We start from the raw sequence: 26,114 nt of genomic DNA, 5'->3' as shown, positions 1-26,114 counted from the left end.
TGACAGACAGAACTCTAACTCATTCATTCATGTCAAATACTCTGACCAAAGCCAATATAAAAGCACTTGTTCTCAGCCAGCCGTATTAAGTTGACTGAATCTAGAAGTACAGACTTTACAGTACTGGTCTAATTGTTTTTTGTATAAACAGCAAATAAACAATTCAACAACACCAAGGATGATAGTTGCTACGTTAAGGTACAGTGTGGACAAAGCTTACTTGCCAATAATCCATATACGTGCAACATCTGAGTTTCATGACAACCACAAGGTTTTACAAGAGCCTATTGCATGGTTCAGTACATCAGTATTCCTGGGTAAAAACCCCAATTTGGTCTTCAAGATCATAAAGAACAAAAGAAACGAAAAAGCATGATCATATATATGAAATTGGAAAGTCCTCCACGGACCAACCAAGGCTATGCTAAATGTACAACCATCGAAATTGACCTAGGAGTGTTTGAGGTGCATACCTGCTAAAGGGAATTAACACACCTCGACTGCTCAACAGATCTCACACACTATGCACATCTGCTGTTATATCCTTTTGTTCTCTACTAATAACAAGCTCAAGTCAGTGTCTTCTCCCACTTTCAATCTCATTTAGCATTATGTTGGTGTCCCTCGAATTGACTTCTGAAATTGTCGCACCTTCGCGAGATTGGCTATACAGATTCCCGGGTTGTGTTGGGTGTAGCATGAGAAAATTGGTGCTGTTGGATGAGGATTGATTAACATTTCCAGACTCTGCTAACATTTGAAAATAAGCACGCGGACCCCAACCTGTATCCAAGATGAAGACGGAAAAACCTAAGACATCAATTGAAAGACTGCCAGATGGGCATGCAACTTAAATAGAGGGCAATCGCAATTGCAGGACAATGGTCATACATGCAGACAGAAACTGGTTTTTAGCCAAGTCAAAAGATGATTAATTATGAAATATCTGCACCAGAAATGCAATGGTGGAAAATCTCAGGCATGTGAGAAATCTATGCAGTCAAAAGAATGGACAAACTATGACATTATGATCTGAATTTTATTACAAACATTTGATATTTCGGTTATCAAGTATGACACTCTGAGGGTCTGTTTTGTTTCCTGCTATATCATCAGGAAGATACGGAAGAGAGAGAGAGAGAGAATGTTTTCCTCACCTTTCATGTATCTTCCTTTAATTTGTATGGTTCAACTAGTACAAAATTGATACTACAAATGTAAGGCAGTTTTTCCAGTTTAAAAGTGGTCCCAGTTAAGGTGATTCTGAGTACATGCATAGACGCATCACAGAGAAAAACATAACTGAAAGCCCATGGAATCATAGTCCAAGGATTATTATGTGACACTATGCTGATACTATGGAATATTTGACAAAACATTATTGCAGAAAATTAAGGGAAAAAACAGCCAATGGCAGAAACAGTGAAGTAGCAGTAGCTCTAACAAAAGAAATTTAGTTCTGAAGGGAGAACAGAAAGGGGTCCCTGGTGAGCAGAATATTGGGTACTTTATTTATAATAAACTAGCATGCTTCAGAATGAATTACAGCACTGAGTTCAAGACTCTCCTAGTCATAAGCTAACTAGGAGAAACGTGGAAAAGTGTTGTCAAAAGAGAAGATTTTTAGCTATGGAAATTGATCCATCTGTTCTCTGAAGTAATGATGTCACACCCAAAGAAGAAAGATTATCAAATTAGTAAAAAGGAAACGCAGAGAGAGAAAAAGTCAAAGATTACATTCTCAAATTCCACAGTAATTCACAACAAGAAACACATATACAAACAAAAATTAAACTTAAAATAGAAAGGAAATTTTAAGATACTAAAGATAGGTAAATTTTTTGCACTGCCCTTCCATAGAGGCATAATAGTCAGAGATTAACTTAACAACATATGCAACAAGATAACCAATAGTGGTTGAGTATAAGGACTAAACCAATTCATGATTAAAGAGACAAATACAAAAATTAAGAAAAATCAACAAAGGACAACTGGTGCAAAGAAACTTGGAAAGGGAAGACAATCTGATTACACTATATAACAACGAGGTTGTTTTATTTACTTAAAGCCAATTTCATCTTAACCTTTAATTTGGATGATTGATAGCAAATTAGAGCCCTGATACAAATGATACAAGTTGGAAGCTTGACTAGAGTCTAGACAACCTACATATATATATATACATATACAGATATAGATAAGGTTAGTATCTATATATATATATATATGATTGGAAGCTTGACTAGGTGGGGTTGCTACATGAATTTTAGGTGAGATCGCCACATGAGTTCTAACTTTCCAATCATCTCTACCCATGGCTGTGAAAGAACAGGTGTAGAAAATTTCTAATTCAGCTGTATATTTATACGGATAGATCAAAAAAGATGCAAACATATTGTTTTCCTATGATGCCTCAATGTGTGGAATTTACATTTAATGCATTTTGATGTAAAATTCCAAAAGTTGTATTACAGGCCTATTGTGGTCAAGTGATGGTGCAGTGCCAAATAACTGACCAGTATGGAAAGATAAGAAAATACCATCCACGTCATATGGGGGTGGAAAGAACTGCAAGTAGCAAAATGAAGCAACAGTTAATCCTGCACAAAGAAGTTCAAGACACAACATGAAGAAAAATAGAAAAGCAATAAGTATAAACAATGTAAAAAATAAGGTAGCAAACAGAAGATTTATCAACCACAGACCTAGTAGACCTCCAGCAAATACATCTTGCCAATGATGCCAATAGTCATCCACTCGTGAAACTCCCACCAGAGCTGCAAAGAGCAATGGCAGAACAACTATACAAAGATTTGCAACATGTCCCCTATGGTCAAATGCTCGCATTTTCCCTGACAAATACCATGACAGGAAACCCAAACCAGCAAAAGACCCTACACATACAACAAAAATTCCATTAACAAGGTGCTTTTCTTCCCAAGGATGAGCTGTAAATGGGAAGATTTGGCAAGTTCATCTGTGGAACATTTTGGGTGAGTGAATGTAGGGCTTTCAATCGGCTAGTCTCACATTTGTAGTCTTTTATGCTATGTTTGGAACTAGGGTATATGAAAGGAAAAGAAAATGGATAGAAAACAATTATTCTTATGTACGTGTAAAAATGAATAGACAAGTAATCTGATTTTCTTTCCATTCTCCTTTCTGCTGAAAAATGCACCAACACATGCAAATATGAGTGTAATGGAAATGAGGATATTATGATTGATATGCAACCATACAAGAACCGATAGAATTAGAAATGAGATTATTCTTAACGAGGTCCAATGTGGCTCCTATTAAAGATAAGATATGTGAGACAATTAAAATGGTTTGGTTATGTGAGAAGAAGACCAATAGAAACTCCTATGAGAAAAGTGGATGGAAGGCAGTAACCTTTTAAGTACAGAAAGACCAAGAAAAACTTAGTGGAAAACTTTTAGGTGATACAAGTTATAAGGGCATCACAAAAGACATGGCCATAGATAAAAAATCATTGACGAGTTAGAATTCATATAGCCAACCCCACCTAGTAGGATGGAGGCTTGATAAGTTGTTTTGTTTTGTTGTTCTCCTTTTTAAGGAAAAATTTTAGTTTCAAACATAACCTAAGAGAATCATTATGATTTCTCTTTCCATTGGAAGCTTGAATAATCCAACTTTTATTTATCTTCTTTTGTTAGTTTTTTTACTGAATTATACATGCCTAAAAATACAGGAAGTATATTGCGAACTTAATAGGGTTTCACCCCTGATGCAAAACCAAAAAGAGGGAAAGGAAAAGAAGAGGAGGAAAGAAAAGAATGAACCTGCAAACCATCAGGAAAACAGAGAGAAGAAGCAAGCAACAAGGAGAAAAGAAAAAATGTGGAAGGAAAGTAAGACTAGGGAGAAGAGAAAATGCAAAAGGATCCATAGTGAAGCAAAACAGCAGAATTGGTAGGTAAGGGAGAAGAAAGGAGGAGGAGGAGAAAGAGCTCAGCTCTACCAAACAAAAACGTATCATTCATCCTTCAAAATGATACTTTCAGATTATACTAACAAAATATATTAATAGGCTAGATAAAACAACTAGAACTATTCCAAAATCAGTCCTATCTAACCAAATACCACTTAAACTATACCACAATCTATTAAAAGTCTTCATAAAACTAACATACATTTCAAATAAATTAAAGAATCCCAATCCTCTAAAGTTCCTGTACAAATAAAATTCTAATATAACTAGAATTATAAAGTACCAAAATAATTAGACCTCCAGTCTCTGTAATCCCCCTTTTTAAGGTGTGTTCTTTATTAAATTTTGATTACATGAAAAGAAACTCTGTTTTTTGCATCTAACCTCTATAAATGGAAGACAAACATTCGACAATAACTGATTCAAAGTTTGACTAAATAAATATATTCTCAATGCCTTATGGATGAGGATGGAAAAACTAACATAGAACTGATATTTCCAAGGTTTTTTATATAAATCACATAACTTATTATGTGTTTAGTGTTCTTTTGCGTCCTATTACATTAGCATGTGTCAATCTTCCATGCAACAAAGTGGTCCATGCTCTATATAGAGTGTTGAATTGTTAACAACCATCTCATCTAAAAGCTTAAACCAAACAATAGAGCGTTAACTTGTCTTTTATACTATTTATTGTTACTTTCAACACATCCCCTCACATGTGGCCAGGTTTCATTGCATAATTGACCCAAACATGTGCAACTAATTAAACATTGGGTTAGTAGTGAGATTTGAACTCAAGACCTTGCTTGCTCCAATACCATGTTGAATTATTAACCACCATTTCATCCAAAAGCTTAAGTTAGATGATAAGAGGGTTAACTTATCTTTTATATTAGTATTTTTACTCTCAACGGATAGAATGCATGCAATGCCCTCCCTTTTGGAAAGTACCTACAGCAAGAAAATCCTCAAGCTACCCTCGTTTAGAAAAATGCAGCTCTCATACTGAGGTAGGTTGGCTTTGTTTGAGCACAACCTACTCTAGCTCAAATACACAACCATCTATTGAGTAACTTTGAGCGTGAACCATTCTCATACTTTCCACATAGTCGAAGGCCTCACCTTTGCATGTAGGAGACAAAAAGCAATCTACCACTTAAAAAGTTTTGCTAGACATTCTCCTTACTATGTGCATAGATTGAGAAAGGTAGGTAGTTCTCTCTTGACATCCCAAAAAAGTTGTGGATTGAAGCTAAAGTTCGAGCTCATATCAATAAACCTATCCTTCTTCAATTGGCACTTCACCAATCAAAGAGAGAGGGGGTTGGGACACCTGTATGCTATGGGTACCTCTCCCCTATCAAAGACATGACAATCTCCAATATGGCATAAACTAACAAAGCTTGGCTACATGTCACCTTTTGAGATCATATTGAAATGTAAGAATAATTGTTGAATAAAGGAAATGGACACAATGCCGTCCTCTAGGTCAAAAATGACTTTTTCCTAGCTTAGCTAGTAACCTTGTTTGAGCTTGATTTCCATTCCCAAGCAAGCCTCCATTTAGCTCAAAGTAATTCACCATAGGATAAGCTCCACGTTTAGGCTCTTCATTAGCTTATCTTGAGATCTAGTGTCATAAAGCAAAGCATGACACCCTTTCTTCAAAAACAGTAACAATCAAGGTATTATGTTTTTTGTCATGTTTAAGGATGTCTTACCAAGTTTCTTTGGTTTTTATCTACCTCTTCTACTATAAACTTCCTCTACTTCATCCATGTGTCTCATAGTTGTGTCTTTCTGTCTTCCTATTATTTTGCTTTTTCTTTTTTTTTTTTTTTTTTTCCTCTCTCTACCTCTTTTGCTACAAACTTCCCCATTTCTTCCACTCAACTTGCATGACATCCTTCCTTCATCAAGAAAATTTTTCACCATTCCTATGCTAATAACTTTATCTTTCTAGGATGTTCCACCATAACTTGTTTGTGGTACGTATAGGGATGCCTTTGCAAAACCCCAAGGGAGGACTTTTGGATAGGAGTCAAAGGTTTAAGGATCAATCAAGGTGTTCATTCCTCCTAGCTCAAGAGACCTTTGCTTTGACTTGTCATGGGCATACAACAAATGGGACAAGACAACTCTTCACGAGGATTTGTACCCATTAATAGCCACCAAATGGAATCTACAAGGGTGGGATAAGGGGGGATTATTTAACAACTCTGAGGTTAGTGTTTGCCCAAATTCTCTTTTACATATGATGGTTTCATGACTATTCAATGCCTATAATTAGTCCCCAGAGGGATATCTCTACCTAGTACATAGTGCTTGTCTACGACCTACAACATCTATAGATACCATTTAACCACACTCTAAGGATGATGGCTCAATTGACACTTTCTCATACTTTCACTTTTTCAATGCAAGGAGGACGAGTCATTTGTCTTCCTGGTAAGTTTAACCCCAAAGTCCTAGCTTGCCCCCAAGAGTCATACAAGTGCACCATATAAGGTGGACTGCTCTATTTAAAATTACTACTTCCTCCATACTTCAGCTGAGAGCTTCCTCTCTCTCTCTCTCTAGATTGTTAGACCTCTTGCATCCCTATAAGTTCCAATGACTATTTAGCCTACCATGACTCCCAAAAGGTCCTAGTAACCAACTCTCAGTTTCTCATTATTCAAGTTGCTAAATCATATGCTTACACCCAATATATTAAGTTGGTTGCTATAGAGAAAATTTAGAAGCCTTAATCCTAATTATTATATAGGTTAATTTTCTCAATCAACTCTACCAAATGCTCAATTAACCCAAGGCATTTAAATCCTCTCTAACCAAGTCAACTCATACTTCTTAAGGCTTCATCTTGACCTCTTATCACTCTCAACTTGGATCATAACTCTTTCTTATTAGCAAGTGTCATCAATGCAAGCAAGTCAACTAGGGTTTTCTATCATAATATGTTTAGTTGGAAACAATTACCTCCTCAAGAGTGCAATTCTTTCATAGAACCACTCATTTGTCTCAAGATCTTCACTTGTGTGCTCAATTTTTCATGGCTTTTTATTGCCACAATTATGCATCTTACAACATGGTGTCCTTATTCCTATCCTATAAAACTTTCAATTTAATTTAATAAGAACTCTAAACCATTTTAGCTTTCCAAGAAGCATGCTTGTTGGATAAGTCCTCAAATCCCATATCAGATAGGAAAAGGTTTTTCAAGAAACCAAATCCAAATAGGAAAGGGAAACCAATTTTAGGTAAGAATAGAAAAACCTAAGGTGTTGTTGCCTATAAATAGGCCTCTTAGCATAAATTTTTGTGTAACACACTTCAAAAGCCAAAGTTATTTGATAGAAGATGTAACTAAGTGTTATGGTCCATTGCAAGGTATAGGACTTGTCCCACATTTGTAGCATAGACCAGCTACTCACCTCTGCTCCATCACTCTGGTATCAGAGCCAGCCCCATGGCTCTCAATGCAAGCGAGCGGCGACGGAGGTGACGTCGGCATTGCAGTGTTCGCCCGAGACTAGCAGAGACTAGTACACAGCCTTCCGTCGTGGGCGCCGAGCTGCGGAACATGGTGGTATGTTATGGTCTATTGCAAGGTATGGGACTTGTCCCACATTGGAAGTTCAAGCTTCTGGTGTGGGGTTTATAATCTCTTGAACACCCTCCCCTTTATAGCTAGCTTTTGAGGGTGAGTTCTACCCGAGAGTTATAACACTGAGTTAATGGGATAGTGGGAGAGAAGGTTTACAATTTTGTCTGTCCAAGAGTTATATCCATGGTGCTTAGTGGATTATCTCTTTTGGGACCATGGATGTAGGTTTATCGAGAGATCAAACCACATTAAACTTTGAATTCTTTTTTTTTTTTTTTTTTTTTTTTAGTGAAAGATCAAACCACACTCTCTCTTTCTTTTTTTTTTTCTATGGATGGAATTTGTTTGATCTAATCCTAACAATCTTTTTAATTTCAAGTCTTTCTTTTTAATTTGATACCACCTCAAAAGAGGCAACATAACAAAATAAACAAATAGTGTTGGATAACTCCTCAAACCCCAAATTAACTAAGGATTGGTTTTTTAAGAAAAAAAGCAAGGGGAGATATCACCCATAAATAGACCTCTTTGTATGAGGAAATGATATACCATACCACACTTCAATCATCTAAGAGGTTGGAGAGCCAAGTTGTTTTTGGAACAATGTCAAGTCTATAGGGTTTTACAATTTTATTTAATCAAAATATTTGTCATTGGTAATTAGTGGGTTATCCCTTTCAAGAATTTTGGACCTAGGTCCATCTAGAGACCAAACCTCGTCAAACAATCGCATTCCTTTTTGCTCTTCTTAGTGAATAGTTTTTCTTTGATTTCATGTGTATCCTAAAATCCAACAAGTGGCATAGAGATCTTCAATTTGTTCTTAACAAGTAGAAAAGATAAAAGAAAACGCAGAAGCTATCTATAAGCAAAATAAATCATTTAGAAACTACACAAAAGAGAATAAACAAAGAGGAATGTCCTCTCTAAGACATTAAAAAAAAAAAGAACAAGAAGGATCCCCTTCAAGTAATGAGTTAGCTGGCCACATCTTCCCCAATCTCCTTTTCCTCGGTGATGAAAATTCAAGATTTCAAAAGTGGTCATGCTTAGGCATTCTTGGCCATCAAACTGTCATGATATCATTTCATGACAATTTGCTTACATGTCATTTCATATATTCTATTTTAGTTATAAATAACCTAAAATCCTAGGTTCTAACATATTTCCAGCAATAACTCATGAGTCCAATCATATTCTAGTTTTGTCAACTAAAATTCCATCAGTAACAGTAATGAAGGAAAAGAACTGACAGAGAGATAGCAGAAAATATGTGTCCATGACTTCTATAGAATGGTTTTGGCTTCACTTAAACAGGAAGGCAAATGACTATTAAGAAAACCATATATCTTTTGTTTGTAGGGGCATGTTCATAACCAAGTAACTCCTTTATATCTATAAGATATTTTCAGAAATCAAAGCTATCACAAAATCAACAAGACCATATGTAAAATAATCAAAAACTGTCAAATGTACGTTTGCAGCTTACAAGAGGTATGCCCACTTGGGAAACTTTTATGTCCTTCCTTGATGACACTTTTCTGGCCAGTACACATAACATTCCTGGTGACATTCTCAAACACCTAACCATGGCACACACATGCAGTATTATCTCACCTAAAAGTCCTTTTTCACATAAAACTTGAGTAAAAGCACATGACAAGATACTAAAGGAGTTGATGAGGTCTCACCCCTTTGCCATCAGGGAAGCAGCGCCAGAAGAAGTCAGGACGAGGACGGCCAACAGCATCTTTGACTGCATCTGTTATGACTCCAGTTATAAATACAGAAAATAGAAGACCTGGGCATTCATATAAAATGGAAATAGACATCAGTTGGGTTGCAACCACACAAACAGCTAAGCCAGCGTATTGAAATATTTAATGGGAGTATTTATACCCAATATTGCATGATGAAAATCATAAACATCCTTCCGAACAAAGTAGTAGACAAGAATGACTGTAAAAGGCAACACTACAGCGATCACCTATAATAGGAAATGAAGAACATAAAATGATTATAACAGTTTGTAATAGAACATATCATGCACCATTTGATGGATAAAAAATTTCCATGAATAGAGCCCGTTAAGGTACACATACCGGGACAGCCCAAAGTGGGACAGTATTGTCTTTAAGTGGGTACTTTAGGTCAGTCAACATACCCTCTCCAACAAAACGATGAAATGGTTCTATAACATTCAAAATTACTTCAATCACCACAAGCAACAGAAGAATCAGCCAATCACGCACATGTATCCTTGCCAAGTGAGCTCCATGGGATCTAATGGTGTAGACACCTAATTGATTATCTGGCATTTTCACCAACTATAAGCAAAACAAAATGTTAGTTTGTAGAATGGCACATAAGCCACTTGAAGAAAGGGGGAAGGGGGAAGATAATAGATATAATGACCTGCCCTTTCTCCTTAAATGTTTACCAACGGCAGGTTATTTTATTCAGTCTGCTAGTTGCAAAGAGTATACAAATGAAAGGTAAAAAACAGCTATAACATTTGTGGAGTATAATCCCAGGAGTGCAAGTGGAACTTCATAGTATAAGGTCCAAAAATATCATGCATTATATCCATCTAGTGAAGAATGAAAAGAAGGGAGAAATGTTTTGATAAACATGTTAATGGCTGTAGCCCAAAAATGGCTATCCAATGACTTTATTTCCCAATAAACTTGCAAGTAATAGAAGCCTAGTATCAGCAGAAGAAAGGAAGATTGCTAAATAGAAGTCAAATGCCAATTAATGAAAATGCCATAGAAGGACTGAAGATCAAAAAAATAAAATCATGGCGTAACTAAAAAAGCAACCGATGAAATTGAAGATCTCAAAGAAAATTTAGTCAACCAATAATGTAGCTACTTGATGCAAGATGCATAATAGACAAGAACTATTAGTTAGTTTAGTAAGGAAAAGGAATTCTTATGTTTTGATTTGACTTCTTTAATTTGGTTTTATAGTTTGGTATGATCATGACAATCTATAAGTACCTCACTAGTGTAAAAATTATTCAAATTTGGATTATTGATTATTAAATACATTTGTTGAGTAAAGATTGTTTAAAAAAAAAAAAAGAGACAAAAAAGTGCATTATTTTATTCATGTGTGAGGTATATATACTACTCTATAATGTACAACATAAGAAAGCTAATAAGCTAATAACTATGTACAAGCCTAAGCATGTACAACACCATAAAGCTAACACTCCCCCTCATGTGAGCATATAAATAATATGTGCCTAGCTTGGTACAAATGTAGTCAAGCAGTGGACCTCGAAATGCCTTTGTAAGAAGATCAGCCAGCTGGTCATGAGACCAACAAATGAGGTACTAATTTCTCCATAAATCAACTTTTGTTTCACAAAGTGATAGTCTATCTCTATATGTTTAGTTTGCTTATGAAAGACTGGATTAGAGACAATATGAAGGGCTGCCTAATTATCATAAATAAGTTACATAAGCTCTAAATTTCCAAATATGAACTCTTTAAGAAGTTGCTTGAGCCAAACCAACTCACATGTGGCTAAATCTATGGCCCAATACTCTGCTTCTACACTAGATCCAGCCACAACATTTTGCTTCTTACTTTCCAAGACACTAAATTACCTCCAACCAAGACACAATAGCTCAAGGTAGAGTGCCTATCCGTGGGACAACAACCCAATCTACATCTATATACCCTACAACCTGTTAGTGTCATTTGTTTTTAAATAACAAGCCTCTACACCAGGAGCACTCTTAATGTACCTCAAGATATGCACGCACTAAATGCCAGTGGCTATCACAAGATGTCGAAGAACTAATGCATCACACTAACATCAAAAGAGATGTCGGGTCCTGTAATTGAAAGGTAATTAAGCTTCCCAACGAGTTGCCTATATTGCCCAAGATCCTCCAATGGCTTCTCATGTCCTGGTACAAGATTAATATTAGGATAGATAAAAGTATTCATAAGTCGAGAATCAAACATGCTAGTCTTATCCAAAATATCTGAGGCATACTTTCATTGAGAGATGTACACAACATGTAAAGATTGAGCTACCTTAATGCCAAGAAAATACTTTAACTTGCCCAATCCTTGGTTTGAAAATGCAAGTGCAAATGAGTCTTCAATTACCCAATACCAACCTCATCATCACCTATAATAAAGATATTGTTGAATCAAAAAACTTGAGAGAGAGAAACCCTATTTGGAGAAAATAAATTTCTCACTCAAACAATAGATTGTACACCTATATATACTAATACTAAATAGATCATGACATAAGCCATGACATAAAGATAAATCTCACACTCCCCTCAAGTTAGAACATATATATCATATGTGTCGAGCTTGTTACAAATGTAGTTTATCCGAGGATGTGTGGGGGTGTTGTTGTAGAAGACGGTTGCGAGGAAGGAGGCGGCGACAATGGCAGATCGATAATCCAATGACGATGCGAGATCTGTGCGATGCATAAGATCCGGGGAAGAGGCCACAAGATCTGAGAGAGCATCAATCTGAGAGTCATGCTGGAAGGAGAAACAAGCGCGATATCTGAGGTCGCGTCGATGATGGCAATGCTTCGACGCTAAAGAGAGGCCATCGATCGACTAAGGAGATGACGCCAACAGAGAGGAGGTGGCCCGACCACAGAAAGAATGGGCCAACAGTGGAGTTGGAGGGATAGATTGACGGCGAGAGGTCGCGAGCAGATGATGAGATCTGAAACTAGATCTGAGATATCGACGTTGGAGCGAGATCTAGGCCGGCTAGGAAAAAGATGGCTAGATCTAAGGGATTGACGATCGGATCTGAGAAATGATGGCCGGATCCGAATGATTGACAGTTGGATATGATCGAATTTGAGGGATTGACGGCCAGATCTAAACGACGACGGCAGTGGCAGCTCGTAGATCTAGGCTACAACAACCAATTTAAGAAGGCGGTAGCCGGCATTAGGGCGGCACCAAACCAAATCTGAAATAATAGATCTAAAACCCAAATGACAACAGCCGGTTTAGGAAGACGGATCTATGACACCGGCAAGCAGTAGCAATGATGAACAAAAATTAATGTGTCAGCGCCAACTGATGACAAACGTCGGACACCGGAGATGAGCTATGGAAGAGGGACGTTGGAGATGCACGCAACCGTCGAGACAAGATCTAAGGTGATGCAACAGACATAGATGGTAACAGCGACAGATCGGCGATGGAGCAGATCCGACAACGGTGCAGATCTAGGCTAGAGCAGTTGGATCTGGGTGAGCTAGGCACAGATCGGAGCAATGGCAGCTAGGTCTTGGTGATAGTAGATGGAAACAACCACGAGATGTTCCAGATCTAAGAACCGAACAGCCACACGAGCAAGATCTGAGAAACGGCCGCAAGAGATAGCGATGGCGACAACAACGACAGAATAATGGCAACACAAGATCTCTCCCAGATTTGAGAAGTGGCCGCAATCGGCGATGGCAATGGTGACCGGGGAAGGGAGAAACAACGGTGGCCGCGGATGGCAGTGACGGTGATTGCACGCAAGGTAGACAGCGATCGCAAGCTGGGGAGGAAGCGGCCACTGTTGGAAAGAAGGCCAGAGGTGCATTGAACGCACATCGAAGCTAGTGGAAGAGACTGGTAACGACGTGGCAAAGGCAACGTTGAGGCAGCAAGGAGGTCGTAGCTGCAACTATGGTTTAGATGATGGCTCTGTTACTATATTGAATAAGAGAACATGAGAGAGAGAAACCCTAATTGAAAGAAATAAATTCCTCACTCAAACAATAGATTGTACACCTATATATACTAATACTAAATGGATCATGACATAAGCCATGACATAAAGATAAATCTCACAGATATCATCCACATACACCACCAACAGTATAGCTTTACCACTAAAATGGCAATAAAACACATAATGATAAACTTCACTTCTAGTCATACCAAAGGACTGAATGACAAAACTAAGGTGACCAAACCAACACTGGGAAGATTGCTTCAGACCATATAAGGATTTTCGTAGGTGACATACCAATCTAGACTCACACGAAGCAAGAAACTTGAGTGTGGTTACTCCATATAAACCTCCTCCTAAAGTCACCATAAAGAAAAGCATTCTCGATATCTAGCTAAAAAAGAGGCCACTATTGAATAGTTATAGCAAGAAAGACAATGACATAAGCAATCTTGGCTGCGGGGAGTATATATCACCATAATTGAGGCTAAGAATCTGAGTATAGCCCTCTGTAATTAATCAGGTTTTCAGACAATCAATAGTGCCACTTGACTAACCTAATAGTAAACATCCACCGACAACCAATAGTAGACTCTCTTGAAGGGAGAGGAACAAGCTCCCATGTTGCGTTAGCGAGCAAGGCATGCATCCCCTCCTCCATAGTAGTGCAACACCCAAGGTGAGGAGAGCCTTTGCACCAATCTTAGGAATAGAAAATGTGAGATTTAGCTTATGTCATGACCTATTTAGTATTTGTATATATAGGTATACAATCTATATGTTTGAAGGGGGAATTTTATTTCCTCCAACTAGGGTTTCTCTCTCTAAGTTCTCTGATTCAACATGATATTAGAGCCACCATCCAAACCCTAGTTGTAGTCGTGGCCTCCTCGCTGCCTCAATGCCACCTCTGCCATGACGCTGCAACTGGTCGCCGCCAGCCACCATCAACCACACCTGCCACTCACCCAACCCACGGCTAGCAACCTCCGTCGTCGCTTGACTGTCACGGCCTACGCCATTGCCAGCTCACGGCTCCCAAATCTTTCCATCAACCTCCTAGATCTTGTTGTCGTCATCACTACCGCCAACCATCGTCGCCAAATCTCACTGTTGGCTTCTCAGATCTATTCCGCGCCAGTGAGTCCGTTCATCTTCTGCGACCCTACGCCTTGCCGCCAGCTACTTCTTCCTTCTTCAGTCTATTGCCAATCTTTGACTGTTGCATTCATTCTCCAGTTGTTGTAGCTAAAGTCGTCGTTACCATCAACAACTGTAGCCGTCGAGCACTGTCACCTTCAACCCGCAGCTTTCAAATCTGTCGTTCGCTGTCGCGTGCTCGCCCCACGACCACTTCACCGACTAACGCCACTACTACTGGCCACATTGTCCGTCGACAACGCCTCCAGATTTGCAGCCCCCAGTCATCGTCGTTGTCGACGCCATTGCTGTTAGCCACCATCGTGGCCCTTGTTTCGCTTTACAGTCACCATCGAACGCCTCTGGTTCTTGCGCGACTATCACCAACTGCCACGGCCATCGTCGACTTTGCTCTGCCATCTGCCATTGTCACCTTGCTGCATCTCTGATCCTTGTCGACCAGCTCATCCTCGCCGGCCATCTGTCTTTCGTCGCCATCACTCGCGACCCATCCTACTCTTGGTCAGTCATTGAAGCAGCAGCCAAGCTTGTTGCCCAAATCTTGGTCCATCTCACCCAAATCTCAATCCGGATCTAATCCAACCCAATTAATCCCTCGGATCCGACCGTCAATCCTTCAAATCAAGCCATCATTTCTCAGATCCTGCAGTCAATCCCTCAGATCTGGCCATCTTCTTCCTGGCTGGCCCAAATCTTGCTCCAACGCCAATATCTTAGATCTGGTTTCAGATCTCGTCATCTGCTTGCGACCCCTTGTCTTTGATATGTCCCTTCGACGCCACTGTCAACCCGTTCTTTCCATCGCCGGGCTGCGCCTTCTTTGTCCGCGTCATCTCCTTGGTCAGTCAACGGCCTCTCTTCAGCGTCGGAGCATCGCCATCGTCAACATGACCTCAGATCTCACGCCTATTTCTCCTTCCAGCATAGCTCTCAGATCTCGCGACCTCTTCTCCAAATCTTATGCATCGCACAAATCTCGCATCACCGCTGCATCATCGATCTCGTCATCGCCGCCATTGCCACCTCTTTCCTCACAACCTTCTTCTACAGCAACGTGCCCACGCGCCCTCGGATAAACTACATTTGTAACAAACTTGACACATATGATATATATATGTTCCATCTTGAGGGGGAGTGTGAGATTTAGCTTATATCATGGCTTATGTCCTAACCTATTTAGTATTTGTATATATAGGTGTACAATCTATATGTTTGATGGGGGAATTTCATTCCCTCCAACTAGGGTTTCTCTTTCTCTAAGTTCTCTGATTCAACAGAAACAAAAGAAAAGGCAAAGACAAAAGCAGAATAAACTAGGACAAACGATGACACCTCACAAAAAGTACAAATGGGATGAGAATTCTGAGTGGAATGCATATCGTGATGAATTGGAGCATGGATAGAACCAAAGGGAGACTGAAGAATGGCACCATCTGGAGAAGCATTGTCGTCGTAGTCTCATCAAATGGGTGTCTCAAAATTGGTCACGACTAGTGGAGTGAGAAAGAGGCACACCAGAGAGATGTGACCATAGTTGGAGAAAAATGATGATAGAAGAGAAAGGGAGAGAGGCACACTAGAGAGATGCAACTGACTAGGGAGAAATGGACAACGGGCGAAGGATAGTCGTGACAATGGCGTGGAGGTGGTTGACTAAGGGCTAGGATCTGGTCACCGGCAACAATGACTAGTTAAGGACTAGGCTAGGTTTAGGGTTTTTACGGCTCTGATACTATGTTTAAAAAAGAGACAAAAAAGTGTATTATTTTATTCATGTGTTAGGTATATGTACTACTCTACAAGGTACAACTTAGGAAAGCAAATATGCTAATAACTATGTACAAGCCTAAGCATGTAAAACACTATAAAGCTAACAAAGATAATAATATAAAAGATAAAGTTAACTCTATCAACCAGCTTAAACTTTTAGATGGGATGATGGTTAACAATTTAACAAAAACATTGCAGTCTTTTTTCTTAGGTATTCATCCTCTATTCCTTTCCTCCTAGATTCTTCTTCTCTTATTTCTTTCTCTCAAAATCTCTCTTCTTCTTGTCAATGTTTCATCAACTTTGGGATCAGTAGATTCCAACTAAAAAAATGAGGGGAAAGGTCAAAAAACTTGTTTTCAAGATAGTAGATGTATTTTACCACTAGAGCCCCAAAGACTCCTTTTTTAACTAGACGAAGGAAGATGATTGGTATTTCTTTAAACCTTTGATGTGATGCCAATTTATGCATTGTTTCAATCCTAGACTATTTGAGTTATAGCACTATTTTAATTTTCTAAAGTAGAGTTTTACTTTGTCAAAGAGAATGACAAAGATTTTAATTACTTTACAATTTTAGCTATTTAGATTCATAATTTGTTAGCAATTGAAACATTCTTCTTACTTATCTATCTTATCTAAAAGGCATTGCACACAATATGATCTACAAGAAAGAAAAAGTTGTTTGTCCACTTTCCCAGATGTAACTTCACCTACGGTAAGACTAATATGACATTCCTAATTTATTCCAACATGAGTTTATGTTCTGCTCTTCACCACCGCATAATACCTCCACAAGGAGAGTTTTAGGACCCCCCCCCCCCCCCCCCAAAGACCCACAAAGTATTAGGAATTTTAGTTACTTGAAATTTTGTTTCCTTTTCTAATTTCAATTCTTAGTCCAATAAGATTGTGAGTTTAGATGCCTCACGAGTGCAAGCATCATTTGAATTTGGGTTATTGATTATCAAATACAAAAATTGGATTCTTCATTCTTGGGTATTCTTCCTCTCTGCCTTTCCTCCCAGTTTCTTCTTTTTTTTTTTCCTTCTCATATCATTTTCCATTTTGTGTTTGCTCTTCATCAAACTCTCTGGAAGTTGTAATACTTAAAGTGATTGCTCATATTAGGAGCCTTTTAGATCATTGTTGTATTCATATAGGATTAAATTCATTCACCCCCTAGTGGTTCAAGAAATTATAATTCCCCCTGTGTATCGTTTGTGGCATATTTGCCCACCATTATGGATGTTTTTATGTATGTTGAATCATCAAAGTGCTTAGTGAGATTGGACGTATTTAGAATTTGAGTCAAGAAATGAATTGTTAGATAACTCTAATTCAACATCAAATAGGAATGGGTTATTCAAGAAACCCAAATTCTCACATCACGTAGGATAAGAAACACAAAGAGTTATCTATAAATAGACCTCTTAATATAAGGTAATAGTGTAATATGCTTCAATATAATAGATCCCAGTCAAAGCTTGATTACAATTGTAAGTAGATAGAATTCTCTTAGGGTGACAATAAACCACAAAATGTGGATGAAAATATTCACTACCCTTCTTATTGAATCTGATAGAATTTAAATACATAAAGTGTAACCACTTCTAAACTTAACATCACGATTTCTACAAATAAGGAAACAACTACTTATTGTTTAACATATGGAAAATAAATAGCTAATAATTGCATGATGTGAATGTGGGCCAACAACCTAGACTATCTTTGACAGCACATTACATGTACCTTGGATTTCTAACAAGAACACATTGTGAACGTCTTGGCTAATCAATACCCCCTTCTTTTATTGGGACCTTGTCCCCAAGGTCCATACTAATGAACCTATCTCGCAAGTCTTGAGCATTCTCCCAGGTGGCATCCGTTTCAGGAGGCATTTCCATTTAACCAAGCTTTCTTCGACAAAGGGAGACCCCTTTTTCACCCAACGAGTATCCAAAATAGCTTCAGGTTCGACAATAATTTCTTCGTCAACAGTAATTGGCAATAATTCAACATTGGCATTCTGTGTCGCTCCCACTTTTTTCCCGAGCAATGAAACATGGAAAACGGAATGAATTTGGGAATCTTCTGGAAGCTTGAGTTTGTAGGCCACCTTGCCAACCCTTTTTTCAACTTGAAAGGGTCCATAAAACCGGTTTGCTAATTTCTGATATGCCCTTTTAAAAATTGATTGTTGCCGATATGGATGTAATTTAAGGAAAACCATGTCTCCTTTTTGAAATTCAATGTCCCTTCGCTTAGCATCTGCTGCTTGTTTCATTCGATTATTCGCTGCATTCAGGTTGGCCTTAAGTTGTCGCAGTAATGCATCTTGTGATGCTAGGCTTTGGTCCACTTCATTCACTGGAGAAGCGCCTAGTTGGTAATCTGGAATGGTTGGTGGTAAACGACCATATAGGGCTTGAAAAGATGTCATTCCTTTAGAGGCGTGATATGCCGTATTGTACCAAAACTCAGCCCATGGAAGAAGTGAGCTCCATTTGCGAGGCTGTTGGTGGACAAAACATCTGAGGTACTGCTCAACACATCTATTAACTACCTTCGATTGTCCATCGGTTTGTGGGTGATAGGCAGAGCTCATTTTCAATTGAGTTCCTAATAGCTTCAAGAACTCACGCCAAAAATTACTAATGAACACAGGGTCTCGATCACTAATAATTGTTCTTGGCATACCTAATAGTTTCACCACGCCTTCTACAAACTGTTCAACCACTGTTTTTGTGGTGAAAGGATAAGCCAATGGCAAAAAATGAGCTGACTTGTTGAGGTGATCTACCACCACAAGAATGGTGTTTTTGCCGTTAGAGGTTGGAAGGCCTTCAATGAAGTCTATGGTGATGTCATCCCATACCTGACAAGGAATTGGTAATGGTTGCAAGTGTTTAGCTGGAGAAAGAGTTTCAGCCTTGGCTCTTTGACAAACATCACAAGAAGAAACATATTCTTGTACTACCCGGTGTATGGAAGGCCAATAGAATTGTTGTACTAATCTCTTGTATGTTCGCAACACTCCAAAATGTCCACCAAGGTGAGAATCATGAAACTCCTGTAAGAGTTGAGGAATGATGTGGGAATTTGGAGGGACGACCACTCTGTTTTTTGTAGAGAATCAGCCCATTGTGCCAAGAATATGGAGCCCCTGAATTTTCTGTTGCCATCTTGCCAATTCTTTCCATATAAGAATGCCCAACCGCTGCCTTTTTTATTTCTTCCTATAGTTCAACTTGTGGAGCAAACAAAGCATCAAGACTTGGGCTGCCTACCACTCTTGATAGTGCATCAACTGCAGAATTCTCGTGGCCTGGTTTATAACGAATTTCATAGTCATAACCAAACAACTTAGCCACCCATTTTTGTTGTTCTGGTGTTGCAATGTGCTACTCCAATAAATACTTGAGGTTGCGTTGGTCTGTTTGAATAAAAAAATTTCGTCCCAATACGGACCCAAGTCCGTATAGCTTGGACAATGGCTAGCATTTCTTTGGCATATGTGGACCACAACTGTTTAGACACTCCCAAAGCTCGACTCATAAATGCAATTGGTTTGCCTTGTTGAGTGAGAACCGCACCTATCCCTTCACCTGGAGCATCTGATTCAATCACAAAAGGTTCATTAAAGTTTGACATAACAAGAGTTGGGGTGGAAGTCATCGCCTGTTTAAGAGCTTTGAAAGCATGCTCGGCTTCTTCTAGCCATCCAAATTGGCCTTTCTTCAACAAATTGGTGAGTGGTCGAGCCAAGAGGCCATAATTGCGGACAAACTTCTTGTAGTAACTTGCGAGACCTAAAAATCCACGCAATTCTGAAACATTAGTAGGTCTAGGCCAATTTAGCATTGCCTTGACTTTTCCTTGATCCACTTTTACTCCCTAGGAAGTAATAATATGGCCCAAGTATTCTAACTCTTGTAGCCCAAATGCACATTTACTGATTTTAATGAAGAATTGGTGATGCCTCAATATTTCAAAAGCTATTTTAACATGTTCAAGATGCATGGTCCAATTGGGGCTATAGGTACGGGCGAAAAATGGAATTCATAATGGCTTGAAATGTAGTTGGGGCATTACAAAGACCGAAAGGCATAACTAAATATTCATAATGGCCATTATGAGTACGAAATGCAGTTTTAGGAACATCTCTTCGATGCATTCGTACCTAATGGTAACCGGCTTTTAGGTCAAGTTTTTTAAAGTAAGTTACACCATGAAGTTCATCTAACATATCTTCAACCGTAGGGATGGGAAATTGGTCTTTGAAGGTCACAACATTAAGGGCTCTATAATCAGTACAAAAGCACCATGCACCATCTTTCTTTTTAACCAATAAAACAAAAGATGAAAAGGGGCTGGTGCTTGATCTTATAATCCCCAATTTTAGCATGTCATGAATTTGTTTTTCAATTTCAGCATTTTGAAAATAGGCATAACTGTAGAGTCTCACATTGATGGGCTCGATTCCTTCTTTGAGAAGAATGCGGTGATCTACTTCCCTTGTTGGAGGTAATTGTTTTGGCTCTTGGAAAATATCAACAAACTATTCCAATAGCCACTGCATATCTGGATGGCAGCTGTTGCTATTTTTCCCCAAGGTTGTACGCAAATAGCAAACATGGAACTCTCTTGCTTGAGTTCCTTTGAAACCGCTTTCAAGGATGCAGCTTGAATGGGCTGTTTATTGATCCCTTGTAGCCTTTGAGCTTGATTCTGCCATTGGGACTCCATAGTCATCTCCTTCCAATTACACACCACAGTCCCAAGTTGTTCTAGCCATTACACACCTAGTACCAAGTCCAAACCAGTTAATGGTAAAGAGTAGAGTGTAAGGGAAAAAGGAATACCCTGAAGTAGGATTTGCACATGCTTAAATCTCCCTTGGCATTTTAATGGACTTCCGTTGGCTACTCTCACATTGAAAAGCTCGATGGGAATAACTGGCACTTGTAACAAGTTAGTTATCTTCTCAGTGATGAAGTTGTGGGTAGAGCCACTGTCAATGAGCACCACGACTTCGTATTGTCCAATTCTCGGCGACACTCATGGTTTTAGAGGTTGTCCACCACCCTGTTAAGGCATGTAAGGAAATTTTGGGTTCAGGTTGAAACGCAGTTGGTGCTTCCTCTATTTCACCCATCTACCTCTTCCTTCAAGGTGTCCCCTTCTAGCAATAGAAGGTGTGGATCGCTGCATTTATGTCCTGTAGTAAACTTTTCATCACAGTTAAAACTAAGGCCTTGAGCTCACCTTTTTTTGCATTTCTTCCCAAGACAGGCATTTCATTGGAGATGTCAGTTTTGTTTTTATTGGAGTTGGTAGCTCTAACAGTGCTTGATTGAATGGTGGTGGCCATGTGATCTTTCGTTGGCAAGTTACCTACTCATCCCGCATGCAAGCAAGGCCGATTACCTCCTTTAGAGACTTTGGCTTAAACATTCAGTTGCTCTCAAATATTTCTGGTTTGAGCCCTCCCATGAAAGTCCCCACCAATGCTTTCTGTGTCCATCCTTGCACACGATTTCCTAGTTTTTCAAATTCCTTTTGGTTATCCCATAGTGAGCCAACCTGTTTTATCCGCGATAAAACTTCATCAAAGTCTTCGCACTTAGTAGGTCCGAATCGCACCCACAGCTCTTCCTCAAAATCAGCCCATGTCACCACTTTCTCTTCTTCATTGTAAGTTCGGCGTAGCCATTGCCACCATTGATTAGCTTCTCCTTCAAGGTGGAATGAAGCCAATGATACTTGTTGTGCTTCTATGGTGCCTTGATATTCGAAAAATTGGTTAACACGATTGAACCATTATGTTGGGTCATCACTCGAATACCTTGGAAACTCAAGCTTAGCTATCTTGGAGGAGATCATTGGTCTGCCTCCTTCCATACCTTCTCTATTCTCTTCCTTGTTACTACTGGATTGGCCGTTGTGGTCACCGGCACTGCTGGATCCTGTTTTATTGGTAAGCAACACCGCAGACAGCTTGCTGATGGTTTCTTCTATATGGCACAATCTTTCAGCTACGTCGCTTTCCATTCTACTCATTCCATCTTGGAGTCCCCCTGGCCCAATCTCTAAATTTTCGATTCTTTCTTTGTTGGATGTCATTGTAGTCACGGCTCTAATACCAATAATAGGTCCCGGTTAAAGCTTGATTACAATTGTGAGTAGATAGAATTCTCTTATGGTGAGAATAAACCACAAAATTTGGATGAAAATATTCACTGCCCGTCTTATTGAATCTGATAGAATTTAAATACATAAAGTTTAACCACTTCTCCTAAACTTAAGATCACGATTGCTACAAATAAGGAAACAACTATTTATTGTTTAACATATGGAAAATAAATAGCTAATAACTGCATGATGTGAATGTGGGCCAACAACCTAGACTAACTCTTTGACAGCACATTACATGTCCCTTGCATTTCTAACAGGAACATGTTGCAAACGTCTTGGCCTATCACAATACCCAAGGATATTTAAAGAGGATGTAACTAGGTTATTAAGGTGGTTTGAGTTAACAGAGGGCTTTCAATTTTTCCATTCAAAAGTTGTAAGTATGGTAATTAGTGAATTATCCAATTTAGGGATCATGGAAGTAGATTTATTGAGAAAGCGAACCACATTAAAATATTTATGTTCCTCCTCTTTTCTGTAAGTGCAATTTTTCTTTGATTTTATATCTATATAAATCCCAACAACTGATACAGAAATCCTAGATTTTTCCCTAACAAGTAGTGTAAAAGCAATGGAATTTCTGCTAATAGTTCCTTTTAATAGTTGTTGATCAATGACCAACATATCTGGAAGTTTTTAACATTGTGGATTAGCAAGCTATCAAGAAAGATTCTAACACTAACTAATAACCAATATCACATCTAGATAATATATAAAGCAATTAAACAAATAGAGAATGAATGTGCAAGATAAATGAAAAACCAAATAACGGGAGAAAACCCACAAAGGTCACTGGACACCTATGATGGAGTGGCCTCCTGCGGTTGATGAAAACTGCCTTGATAGACAGACTAAGGATAAAGGTCTTCCATTTCTAAAATAGAAGTTAACACTATCCTTGAACAATGAACACATATTAGATCTTCAAGCTCTCCCTAGGTAACTTGTTAGTGAATTCACTTTCTCATTATGGTCTTCATTTTCCTCCCTCCCTAAAAAAAGAGGGAGAAAACAAATAGAATTCACAATTAGACAAAATATAAGACAAATACGTGATTTCAGTCCAAAAAATTAAGAAATAACTGCAATATGTAGATTGGAATTTGGCATTCAAAGAAAACTGATCAAAAAATCAGCTCTCTAAATCTCAATCCATTCAAACAAATCCATTAGAATAGGTTCAAATCCCGTCTATTGGGTTGGTTCAGATGGTAACTTCACTCCCTTTTCACCTCAGATGTATTGGAATTTGAAAGAATCAATGAAAGACACAAAGACATGATTTTTAAGTCTTATTTAATGTTGTTAGAATTAGTATAGTTTAGGAGCAACAAACCATTGCCAAGGTGTTGAAAGTATCTCAAGTCAAAACTTTGTGTTGCATTTTATTATCATTTTGGTCCAAACTTTATTCACTTCTGTGAATGGATCAACAGTGAGTTGAAAAGAATCACAGTAGGAGTCACGCATACATGTATTATTGGATCTAGGACGGGGGAGAGCTAGATAATCACCAAATAGAATATCAAGGTGCAACTCTGTCACCTCACAAAGCTAACACTTGGTGAAATATCATGAAAAACTCAATTACCAGAGTGACAAATGGAGGACTTAATTTCCCAAGGGTGAGATTAAGGATATTCACGTATGATGTGTCACCTCACTTGAAGATATATCATAGAGAACTCAATCCACAAGGGGAGAGAATGCAAATTCATATGAAGACTCGATCCTTTTAGAAATAAACTATGGAGATTGGCTAGTTTACATGGAAGTGATCTAACATGCCACCAAAGCCACAACTTGTACGTAATAAACTTGTATGCTTGTACCTTGAATTGAACCACTTTGAAATACACATTAAACTCATTTCAAACATCTATTTATTTCTCAACCAAACTCTAAAGATTAGTTGAATTACAACTTGAATTGGTCATGTGAACATAAGGTTGCAATTTAATTGAGCTCTTTCTTCAAATCTACTGAAAGAAAGGTCTATCTTTTTTGTACTTCCATATAAATGTGAGCAATTGTCTTGCATGTGCATCCAAAATGGTATTTCATGGATATTAGGATTTTCTAGTAGCCAATCTCTAAAAAGAAACAGCTTGTTCAAAGATAAAAAGTGTGCATTAAGAAACAGCATTGGTACAATTAGTGTGCTCTAAAAGCTTCTGTTTCAAGTGCTAGAGATTGAATATGCTAGCAAGACAAGTTACAAGAACATGTAGGAAGTATTTGTTATGTTAGCAGTGAATATATTTTCAAATTCTTGATAACCATACATAGGAAAATAGAATCAGACCTTCCAAATTATGAAATCCTGATAAACTGCCTGTCACTGAAGTTCACTCCTGCATTGCCTGTAAGTTCACAGTCACAACAACCATATCAATACAATGTCAAGATAGATCCAATTTCCTAGAACAGCAACAAGAACAACCAAAGTAGCTAAAAATGCAATATGTGTGTTTCTGAAATACGCAGAATATAAGTTCTTCTTTGCAGTGATTTAAGGAAAAGCTAATTACCATTTAACAGGGAGGGGGAAGATAACAAAAGAAAAAGAGAGTAGGAACTCGTTCTAAATTTATGGAATTAGACAAGATCAGGAAATAAGATCAACGAGTTTAATTTGACTATTCTGTTCTAGACAAACCGAACCATAAAAGACAAGAACATGAGAACAAGATGGGCCTCGAACACATGGTCATAAGATGACCATAATTGCAAGTATAAACAACAAGAGAGTATGATCGCTTTAGGACTAAGCTACAGGTAAGGAACCCTAACCGCAGTACACAGTATACAAATAACTTTTCGCAGGTGGGTATTGAAAACTGGAAGTACGGCAGTACCAACAATGAGGAATTCTCAACCCTTCATGTTCCCGAGAAAATGAACGTGAAATAGGAAACTAAAAGCGATCGAATAAAAAAACTCAACCCAGTACTGTTAATCCAACAAGATTCCTCCTGATCATCTAAAAAAACAATTCATTTTCGGCAACTGGGAATGGGTTTTTGATTTCTTGAAAATCACAGGAAAACACGCGGTTTAACTAACCGTTTGCCCTTCATCTCTTCCAGCTAAAAAACAATTATGAAACAATCATCAAAAATTTTAAAAAAAAAAAAAACAGACTGTCAGTTTTGTCAGACCAGATTGTAAAGGCCCCAGAAAAAATTGCCACGAAATGCGTTCCAGAAACACCCACCTGCAAGAACCTGCAGGAATGAGAGGAGACCGTCCACAAAACTTTAGGCAGAACGCGAGAGAAGAGAATCTGCTAAAAATCGGAAGCTTGAAAGAAATACTCAAGACAAGAAAGAAAGAGGAGGGAGAGAAAGAGAGTAACTTGATGGGGAAAAAGACAAAGGACAAAGGCAGAGTAGAGGAAGAAGAAATTGGCTCATTGCACGGCCTTTTAGTCTACAAATTCCAGAGATGGTGACAGAAAGCTAACGGATATCGAATTTAAATGAGTTTGGAAATGGAAAGCCCCAAAACTCTTTCTTTTTAATTTAATAATAATGTCAGTACCATTGCCTTTCTTTTCCTATCCATTCGCTTAATGGCTGGTTTTATCTGATTTAAGATTAAAGTTAGGTTTAAGTTTGTTGATGTTTTAAGAAAATAAAGTTGAGTTCTCTTTAGCATTTTTAAATTATTTTTAATTTTTAATTTTTT

At 38.3% G+C, this 26,114-nt stretch overlaps 1 protein-coding gene across 5 annotated transcripts; it reads right to left on the bottom strand.

The window, feature by feature from the left end:
* Positions 1-206: 206 nt before the first annotated feature.
* Positions 207-25,880, bottom strand: LOC127806668 (lipid phosphate phosphatase 2-like). Of its 5 annotated transcripts, none has more exons than XR_008024465.1 (10): positions 25,642-25,879; positions 24,730-24,787; positions 9,668-9,892; positions 9,465-9,552; positions 9,257-9,366; positions 9,055-9,148; positions 2,706-2,894; positions 2,517-2,600; positions 474-783; positions 207-336 (listed from the first exon to the last, which is right to left on the bottom strand). XR_008024465.1 is itself a non-coding variant. In XM_052344088.1 (10 exons), the coding sequence occupies exons 4-10, from the start codon at positions 9,881-9,883 to the stop codon at positions 575-577; spliced, it is 990 nt and encodes a 329-aa protein (XP_052200048.1). In that variant the 5' UTR covers positions 9,884-9,892; positions 11,619-11,715; positions 24,730-24,787; positions 25,642-25,880; the 3' UTR covers positions 207-574. The 5 variants fall into 5 exon arrangements, 4 of the variants coding, with proteins under 4 accessions (XP_052200048.1, XP_052200047.1, XP_052200050.1 ...); XM_052344088.1 differs by adding an exon at positions 11,619-11,715 and having other exon boundaries at positions 207-783; positions 25,642-25,880; XM_052344087.1 differs by having other exon boundaries at positions 207-783.
* Between the last annotated feature and the right edge of the window lie 234 nt (positions 25,881-26,114).

The sequence above is a fragment of the Diospyros lotus genome, chromosome 7, assembly GCF_014633365.1.
Source record: "Diospyros lotus cultivar Yz01 chromosome 7, ASM1463336v1, whole genome shotgun sequence".
Classification (NCBI taxonomy): Eukaryota; Viridiplantae; Streptophyta; class Magnoliopsida; order Ericales; family Ebenaceae; genus Diospyros; species Diospyros lotus.
Note: the sequence above shows the minus strand (reverse complement) of the source record. Positions and strands in the feature narration are given on the sequence as shown.